General features: G+C 35.8%; 1 protein-coding gene and 1 pseudogene across 1 annotated transcript; one reads left to right on the top strand and one right to left on the bottom strand.

Annotated features, from left to right (window-relative positions):
- Window positions 1-593: 593 nt before the first annotated feature.
- LOC114375444 lies at window positions 594-3,912 on the top strand (annotated as a pseudogene).
- Window positions 3,913-5,173: 1,261 nt separating this feature from the next.
- Window positions 5,174-9,336, bottom strand: LOC114376520 (protein SUPPRESSOR OF K(+) TRANSPORT GROWTH DEFECT 1). Its single transcript, XM_028334682.1, has 8 exons — window positions 8,600-9,336; window positions 8,392-8,497; window positions 7,877-8,075; window positions 6,317-6,385; window positions 6,160-6,234; window positions 5,960-6,058; window positions 5,714-5,869; window positions 5,174-5,549 (listed from the first exon to the last, which is right to left on the bottom strand). Exons 1-8 carry the CDS (start codon window positions 9,072-9,074, stop codon window positions 5,424-5,426), a joined length of 1,305 nt encoding a protein of 434 aa, XP_028190483.1. The 5' UTR covers window positions 9,075-9,336; the 3' UTR covers window positions 5,174-5,423.
- Between the last annotated feature and the right edge of the window lie 503 nt (window positions 9,337-9,839).

Here is a 9,839-nt window from a genome sequence, read left to right as displayed (position 1 = left end):
ACTTTAAATTTGCCAAAATTAATTTTAAATTAAATTATGGGATAAAACTAAAACATATACTGATTCACTGAACACCTCCAACATTAAATGATATTATTTACTAATGTTTTTTTATCATTTTTTTTAAATTAGATCCAAACATGTAATACTTTAATTGATATATCAGTTGCCAAGTGGTAGCCCAATTTTAAGAGGGACACTAGTTATTTATTTATTTAGTCCAATTGAAAACAATATAAATGGACCAAATAAGATTGAAAGAAATACTACTTCTACTCTATTCGCATCCTATCCATTTCAATACAGTACAAATTAGAATAATCATCAATACTTTTAGTAATCATTCTTTAATGAAAGTATTTTTAGCTGCTTTTCTTTGAAGAAAACATTTTTAGGAGATATTATTAATTTTCATAATCACGTATCGATTTCAAATAAATTTTAATAAATTATTATTCTGAAACCAAAGTAAAAGTAGCTAAAGTTTCGAACAAAACATACCCTACTTTTTTTTAAAAAAAAGAAAAAGAAAAAAAATCCTACTTGTGAATCACAGAATTTAAACTCGTGAACATGACACGTCGCACGTGCGCTTCATATTATCCCTTCACATGATGTCACTGTCTCCTTACCAGAGAACCCAACAACAGAAAACAAACATAGCATTATATCATCGTACCTTACGCTGCTTAAATATATTTTTTTTTTAAAAAACAAAACACTCGCTTTAGAATGTGACTCTAAATGCGTCTTTTAAGGGCACTCACCAACACTTCAACCAACCCAATTCTCAGAATTAGACGTTACCAATATCACTGCCACGCTAACCCTCTTCTGCAATCCCATGTTGTTGCCCTCAATGCAAGGACCCTTTTACGTGACAGTGATCCTCGCTTTGCACAACAACTGTTCGACCAAACTCCCCTTAGAGACCTCAAACAGCATAACCACTTGCTTTTCCGTTACTCTCGCTGTGACCAAACCCAAGAAGCCCTCAACCTCTTTGTCTCACTTTATCGTTCTGGTTTATCGCCTGATAGTTATACCATGTCTTGTGTTTTGAATGTTTGTGCTGGTTTCTTGGATGGGACGGTGGGTGAACAAGTGCATTGTCAGTGTGTCAAGTGTGGACTTGTGCACCATCTTAGCGTGGGAAACTCTCTTGTTGATATGTACATGAAAACTGGGAATATTGGAGATGGGAGGAGAGTTTTTGATGAAATGGGTGACAGAGACGTGGTGTCTTGGAATTCCTTACTCACGGGTTATTCATGGAATGGATTTAATGATCAGGTGTGGGAATTGTTCTGTCTGATGCAAGTTGAGGGATACAGGCCTGACTATTATACTGTTTCTACTGTAATTGCAGCTTTGTCCAATCAGGGTGAAGTTGCTATAGGAATACAAATCCATGCCCTGGTTATAAATCTCGGTTTTGTGACAGAAAGACTTGTCTGCAACTCTTTGTGACAGAAAGACTTGTCTGCAACTCTCTGATTAATATGCTTTCAAAGTCTGGGGATGTTAAGAGATGCTAGAGCTGTTTTTGATAACATGGAGAACAAGGATTTCAGTTTCTTGGAATAGTATGATTGCTGGAAATGTGATAAATGGACAAGATTTGGAAGCTTTTGAAACGTTTAACAACATGCAGCTTGCAGGGGCTAAGCCTATGCATGCGACATTTGCATCTGTTATCAAGTCATGTGCTAGCCTTAAAGAGTTGGGGTTGGTAAGAGTGCTGCACTGTATGACTCTGAAGAATGGGCTTTCCACTAACCAAAACTTCCTAACTGCACTCATGGTAGCATTGACTAAGTGCAAGGAAATGGACCATGCCTTTAGTTTATTCTCCTTGATGCATCGGTGTCAAAGTGTGGTTTCTTGGACTGCTATGATCAGTGGATACTTGCATAATGGTGGCACTGACCAGGCTGTGAATTTGTTTTCCCAAACGAGAAGGGAAGGTGTCAAACCAAATCATTTCACTTATTCTGCCATCCTGACTGTGCAACATGCTGTTTTCATTTCTGAAATACATGCAGAAGTTATCAAAACTAATTATGAGAAGTCATCTTCGGTGGGAACTGCACTTTTAGATGCCTTTGTTAAGACAGGAAATATTAGTGATGCTGTTAAAGTTTTTGAGCTAATTGAAGCCAAGGACGTAATAGCCTGGTCTGCAATGCTAGAGGGATATGCCCAAGCAGGAGAAACTGAAGAAGCTGCTAAAATCTTCCATCAATTAACAAGGGAGGGTATTAAACAAAATGAATTTACCTTTTGCAGCATCATTAATGGCTGTACTGCTCCTACAGCATCAGTAGAGCAAGGAAAACAATTCCATGCCTATGCAATTAAACTGAGATTGAATAATGCTCTGTGTGTAAGTAGTTCTCTTGTTACCATGTATGCAAAGAGAGGCAATATTGAAAGCACACATGAAGTTTTCAAAAGGCAGATGGAGAGGGACTTGGTTTCTTGGAACTCAATGATCTCTGGATATGCACAGCACGGCCAGGCAAAGAAAGCATTAGAGATATTTGAGGAAATACAGAAACGAAACTTGGAAGTGGATGCTATAACATTCATTGGTATCATTTCTGCTTGGACACATGCTGGCTTAGTGGGAAAAGGCCAAAATTACTTAAATGTAATGGTCAATGGTCATCACATTAATCCAATGATGGGCACTACTCCTGCATGATTGATCTATATAGCCACGCAGGGATGCTGGAAAAAGCCTTGGATATCATAAATAGGATGCCATTTCCCCCGGCTGCAACTGTGTGGCACATTGTCTTGGCAGCTTCTCGAGTAAATCTCAATATAGATCTTGGGAAACTTGCAGCTGAAAAAATCATTTCACTAGAGCCACAAGACTCAGCCGCATATAGCCTATTATCCAATATTTATGCTGCAGCAGGAAACTGGCATGAGAAAGTCAATGTGAGAAAACTTATGGATAAGAGAAAAGTGAAAAAAGAACCTGGGTACAGTTGGATTGAGGTGAAAAACAAGACTTACTCATCCCTGGCTGGTGATTTGTCGCATCCTTTGTCAGACCATATTTAGTCAAAACTTTCAGAGTTAAATATCCAGTTGAGGGATGCTGGTTATCAGCCTGATACAAATTATGTGTTTCATGATATTGAAGATGAACAAAAAGAAACTATTATTTCTCATCATAGTGAAAGACTTGCCATTGCCTTCTGCTTAATAGCTACACTTCCTGAAATTCCCCTTCAGATTGTGAAGAATCTCAGAGTCTGTGGAGATTGCCACAACTTTATTAAGTTGGTATCACTCGTTGAAAAGAGATTGTTGTTAGAGATTCAAACAGATTTCACCACTTTAAAGGTGGTTTGTGTTCATGTGGTGACTACTGGTGATGTTTGGGCTAATATGCTTTTTGTGTTTCGAAGATTCTTTAGTGGATCAGACCTTTGTTTTCCAAAGAATCCATCAACTCTCTCCAAGGCATAAATTCTCACGGAAACTTTAAGGAAAGAATGTCATAGGAATTGAAAGCCTAAATACATCTTAACGTTAGGCTACTTCTGGATACTTTTAACGCTGATTATGGCAGTGAGTGTGATGATATTGGTTCTCCACTCTTGGATAGACCATTGTACATATTATTCAACTCAGAAAGGATGAACGATCAACACTCGAGAAAGTCTCAGAAAATATACATTTAACATTGCTATGGCAAATTGTTGATAGAATTGCTAAAATTTGCTGGCTAATTCCAGGACTGGTTCCAGGCTATGATTAGTTTGGGAAACCGAAAATGCTTCTTGCCAATAACTCCTTTTCCCCTTAGTCAGCTGTTACTTATTAAGAATGTCTCAGTGTATTACCATTAAATTCTTATTATTCATATAAAAAAATTAATAATACTTTTTATTACTTATTGCACAAACTTTCAAAAATTAACAAGATAAAAGAGATAATATCTACTACTGAAATATTGTGTAAATTACACTACTCGAATAAAAGGACTATCATTCTTCTAATTCTTTCTTACAATTAACAAAAAAAATATTTCTCTCAATCGTTTTAAATTTTTATTTTTATCTTTAATTATAAATACAGTAATCTTCTTTACCGTTAATTTGAGTTAAATATATATCTTGATTAATATTTTTATCAACAACATTGACTAACAGAATTTCGATTTAACCTTGCGATTTGCGAAGATGAGACATGCGCTCCAGCTTACTACTCCACTTGTCACAAAGGTTAGAGGATTCAGTTCAACTATTCCGCAGAAAACTTCTGCATTATCATCGTATTCGTGCACTATGTGAAACCATGTCTTGTATTTCCATTGATGAAACCGTGGGTGAACATGTGCATTGTCAGTGTGTCAACAGTATGATTTGGACTCAATTATTTAAACAAATTTAAGTAAAAGCTTGATGTTGCCTTGCTAAAAAAATAAAATTTATTCATAACGTATTTTACTCGTTTATATTTGAAATATGTGGTCAACAATGTATGCTATGTTAAATTAAAAAATTCTAGGCTATTACATTTTCATAATACAATAAATAAATAAAAACTTATATTTTTTTATTACTACAAAAAAAATTAATTCAATGTCATCAACAAAGTTTTACATGAGTAAATAACAAAGACTAGTCAAATTCTCATCAATTTAAATAAACAAATAATTTATGGATTGTTAATGTTGAACGTATAAAATTTTGACACAACTTATATTGAACATTTAATGAATCAAGTTCAAATAACTCAAGAATAGCTTAAGTTCATCTGCACTCTTATTTCTGCCGCCGAATTATATAATTACAGTGAACATGACGATATATAAAATTGACACTTGTTGAGTGAGAATTAGTTATGCAGAAATTCTGATAACGACCCAGTAAAAAAGTATAAGAATAACTGTGCTTAAAATGTGATCGCAATAGTAACAGACAATTAATGAGCTTTTACAAGAATCTGGAGTAACTTAGCAGTTGAATAAAAAACCATTCTATCATCACATTTAGTAAACACTTTATGTTAAGTTGAATACCCTAATCTGCGTGGCATATTTTATGATGAGTCTCTTGTGTCCCATCAGCAGGTAGCTTAGTGCAACATGCTGAGTATCTGATCCATCTCGAAAATAAAAAGCACCCAAATTTATGGCATCCTAAATCCATAGCAGACAAAAGTAAAAATCCAGCATCACACAAGTTATTTTTTCAAATCATTTCAGATTCTGTTATACACAATTTAGAAGAAGAAAAATGAGTATCGACCTTTATAAATCCACCTCGGTACAAAAGGGGCCTTTACATCCCCAAAAATGAAAAAGATGCATTTCATTTGCATCCAACGGCTAATAAATTACAAATTATAACAATATATTTGAAACCAGTGTGGACCTTCAAAGTGAAATTCCATCAGTATTAACCTTCCTCTCCAAATTCCTTCGTGAATCTCTCGTGAACATCAAGGTCGGCTTTGCTTACTGTAGGCCTTTGTCTAGCGAGTACCTTCTCAAAATCTGTCCTCCTAATAGGGGGCGGAAGGATCTGCAATAAGTTTTATAGTAAGCATTCCCCAGTTTCAGTTAGAGATATAACAACCTAGTCCAAAGACATCACAACACTACTTCTTCTCCAATTATCATTAAAAAAAAATTAAAGACACTCGGTACAGTACTACTACCATAAAAAACTATTAACACATTAAATACCTTAGAAGCAAGTCCTTTTGCAGCAAGCTCTTGCATTGAGGTTTGTACTGCACCCTGTTGCTTAGGTCCACATGGGATCCACATACCCTCAGGATTCTTAAAGAAGAACATTGCATCTTGGGTTTTGCGAACAGGTTCAAATAAAACATCCTTTACCTGAAGAGGAGGTCCAAAAACTTTTTACTTAAAAATTCATCAAGTATAAGATTAATGAAACCAGTCATTTCATATAGCAGTAAAACTTACACAGACAGATATATCTGAACCAGAAAAACCCTCTGTCCTGCTAGCCAAGTATTCAAAATCACTTTCAGTCAAGTTATGGGGAGTATCTCCTAGATGCACCTGCTCAATTTAGTAAGCCAGAAAAAAAGCATGGTAAAACCATTTGCTAGGTTTATATAGCATAACAAAAACCTGTCAACAATCGAGTATATTGTCCTTGCCTTGAACATGTGTTGGCGAGCCTTCAAATCTGGTAGCGGAATATATATGCGCTTATCAAAACGACGCCTTATTGCCTACAATTACAAATTGATTAGTGAAAAACAACATAGTATTGATTCTATATGGGAACGCAAAACAAAATTATTTCTGTCTGACCTGGTCTAAGGCATAGGGCGTATTTGTTGCTGCAAGAACAAGAACTTTCTGATCATTGTGTCCTACACCCTACAAAGTATGTGGATAAAGTACATTAAATAAAGAGAATCAAAAAGGAGAGAAGAAATGCCAAAAATGTTGGAAACTGCCCTGATGTTAATAGCAAAAAAGTGAATTAAAATGAGAATAAAATATATACGAGCAAGCCATATTATGACAATATTATACAAACTAGTAACTGCTGGGTTCAGTTTAAAATAAAGCAGTAAAACAGAAAACAGGATTACTTATGAGGGGGAAATATTTTGATATGCAACTCAAATGTCAAATACCACATGCAACTTAATATATGACTAAAATCCATCAACCAAGTTACTTGAGAAATTTTGACAGGTCAAGGACAAGGATAATAACACTTAAGTGCTTCTGGGAGTTTGGCAACCAGTAAAGCATGCTTCAGTAGTTTTGTTACATAATAACAACATATCCTGTTGAAAGTAGATTTTTAAAAAGTCAAATATGATGACTTAATCAAATAACAATTCACACACAAACATGAAAACCTACATGACCACCGCAAATCAGTGATTGCCACAATGCCACACAGATCTGGAATTCCTTTTCTGAGACGTAGATATAAGATAGAGAACAATTTAATGGATTTTGGCTCTTCTAAAGTGAGGGGAATGCACTTTAGAGGATAAAGTGAAATAATGACCATCAATTAGAAAATTAACTATTGAGATTATGATAAATTTTAGATTTTGTTAAACAGGGATTTGATTTTATCACAATTTTCAACCATTGATTTTCTAATCAATGATTGTAACTTGTAAGTGCATTTTATCCTCTAAAGCGCACTCCTTCACTTTAGAGGAGCCAAATCCGAATTGAAAATATGCAACGTTGTTTGTGAAGTGTGAACATCTCATCAAACAAGCACAGGACAGGACATGCTAAGTACACTGAAAGCGGGACTTTAAATCTAAGGTGGCAATCATGACTAGGAATTGTTTTGAAGAAGAAAAACAACAGAGACAAATGCTTATTAGAGGTTTAAGAAAAGCATAGAACTAAAGCTATTTCCCAGTGTTGTCGTTATTGTACACTCAAAAATGACTTGAAGACTCAAAAAACCAATAAGTAACAAGGGCCAGCATGAATTAGCTCAATCTTGATCTGCTATTCAACTACCATAGCCTCCTCACATGCTGGAACAAGAAAAATTTAGATGGATTGTTTTAAATGAAGGTTTACTATTTGGCTTGTCTTCTTTCCAACCATAAAAATTGAAGTATGCAAGATGTGTTAATAAGCACCCAGCCACTGAGGAGATAGCCCTAGGAAGAAAACCTTCTTTTGAAAATGAAGCATACATTCTTGAACCTAAATCGGTTTATATCAAAGAATTTAAGAAATTAGTTATGTCTTTCTTCATGATTTGAAACTAAATTACAACCACATTCATATATGGCCATACAACTGGGATTTGACAGCTTGCCGCGCATATGCTATATATTGCAATTTAAATGTAAACCAACAAACTATTAAAACTATTACCTGCATCTGCACCAGAAGCTCTGTTTTAATCCGTCTTGAAGCTTCACTCTCGTTGCCTTCTCCACGCTGACCACACAGGGAATCAATTTCGTCAATAAATATGATAGAAGGGGCACTTTCTCGAGCCATTTCGAAAAGGTTTGAAACCAGCTTTTCACTTTCACCCATCCACTTTGAAACAAGGTCTGATGAAGAAACACTGATGAAGAATTCAAAAGTTAAAAATGCTTGCAAGAACATGTCCACTTATGGACCTACATTCATAACATTTATGGAATATGAATTTACCTGATTTAAGGTAAATTCCCAATTATAACTACCTTGAATTAAAGTTTTAATGCCTATAAAAGGGTATGCTATGCAGTAATTGAGACACATACATATTTCAACTTATGAATCAGAATTCATTCCAATGATTTCCCATGCAATCTGGTAAACTGCAGACACATAGGTTTCTCAATTCTATAAACTTTTACCATTTTCCTAAACCATAGAATTAGAATCAATTAGTTTACCTGAAAAACGTGGACTCGGCTTCCGTTGCAACTGCCTTGGCTAAATATGATTTTCCCGTTCCAGGAGGTCCATACAACAAGAAAGCTCTCCAGGGTCGTCTTTTCCCTGTAAATAAGATCAGAAGGAAACAAACATTCAACCAAATTTCACAGAAGAAAATCTCTTACACACTTGTCAAGCACAAGAACAAAATGGAAACTCACTCACCAGTAAAGAACTGAGGGAACTTTACAGGCAAAATCACAGCCTCCTGCAAGGCCTGTTTGGCGCTCTCCAACCCTGCGACGTCGTTCCACTTCACGTTGGGCTTCTCCCTTATGATGGCCGAGTTGAGCCCGGCCCGGAGCTTGGCCTGCTCGGGGTCCTCGCCGTCGCCACCGCCTTCACCGTCCTTTGGCTTGGTTTTGGGCCTTGCAGCCACAGCCGCGTCCCCGTTGGAGGCCGGACCGGGGCCGCCGTCGTCGAGCACGGCCCGAATCTCCTCGGCCCGGCGCAGGTACTCGGTGAACTTCTGCGTGATGGCTTCCTTGATCTTAGGGTTCTTTTCGTACTTGAGATGCGTCTTGAAGTACTCCAAGGCGTTCATGTAGAGAGGGAACGCTTTCGCGTAGTTTCCGGCATTGTCTTCCTGCACGGCCTGCTTCACGTATTCTATCGCTTGCTCCTTGAAATTGCTATACATCTTCTTCCTCCACCGATGGCATGTACGGGAATCGAAATTTCGAACCAGGGAGAGGGAGAAACCCTAGAGGTGCATCGCGATCGTGTGTGTTGGGGAAAGAGGGAGGAGAAGGTGTGGTCGATTTCGAAACCCTAGCTGTTGTTGAAATCGGAATTGATCGGAAATTCGAGGACAGAAGGGGAAAAGAGAAAAAAGAGAAAACCCAATGTTCTGGTTTTGGTGTCCCAAAAATACGCGTTTAGCTTCTGTTTTTTTTGTGTGTGTGAAATTTCCATCCAAAGGGTGGTGGCTAAGGCTATCACCCAATGCGTTGCGTTTTGATTTTATTTTTTTAAAATGCATTTTCTACTTTATCAATCAATCAATTTAAAAAGGAAATGTCAAACTTACTTGGACTGATTAGTGATTAGTGGTAAGAAATTTAGATACTTTGCATAAAATATTTTAAGTTCTAATTTCATTATTGTAAAAATAACAATAACATGTTTTATTTAATATAAAATTTTAAAAATCTTCAGTATTTTGAATATAATATAATTATATTACTAATTAATTAAGTGTATGCAGAATACTATAATATTTAAAATAATTATTATAAAATTTATTATAATATATTATAAATAATAATACAAATTTTTTATATTTTTAATACATTTTAATTAAATGCTAAAATAAAACCTTTTTTGTGTAATCTAAGTTTTAGAACTATACTTAGGCTTAACCAGGTAATTGTATTCTTTAAAAAAAAGGTAATTATATGCTTTG

Source organism: Glycine soja, chromosome 11 (assembly GCF_004193775.1).
Source record: "Glycine soja cultivar W05 chromosome 11, ASM419377v2, whole genome shotgun sequence".
Lineage (NCBI taxonomy): Eukaryota > Viridiplantae > Streptophyta > Magnoliopsida > Fabales > Fabaceae > Glycine > Glycine soja.
The sequence above is the reverse complement of the archived record's forward strand: the minus strand, read 5'-3'. Positions and strand labels throughout refer to the sequence as shown.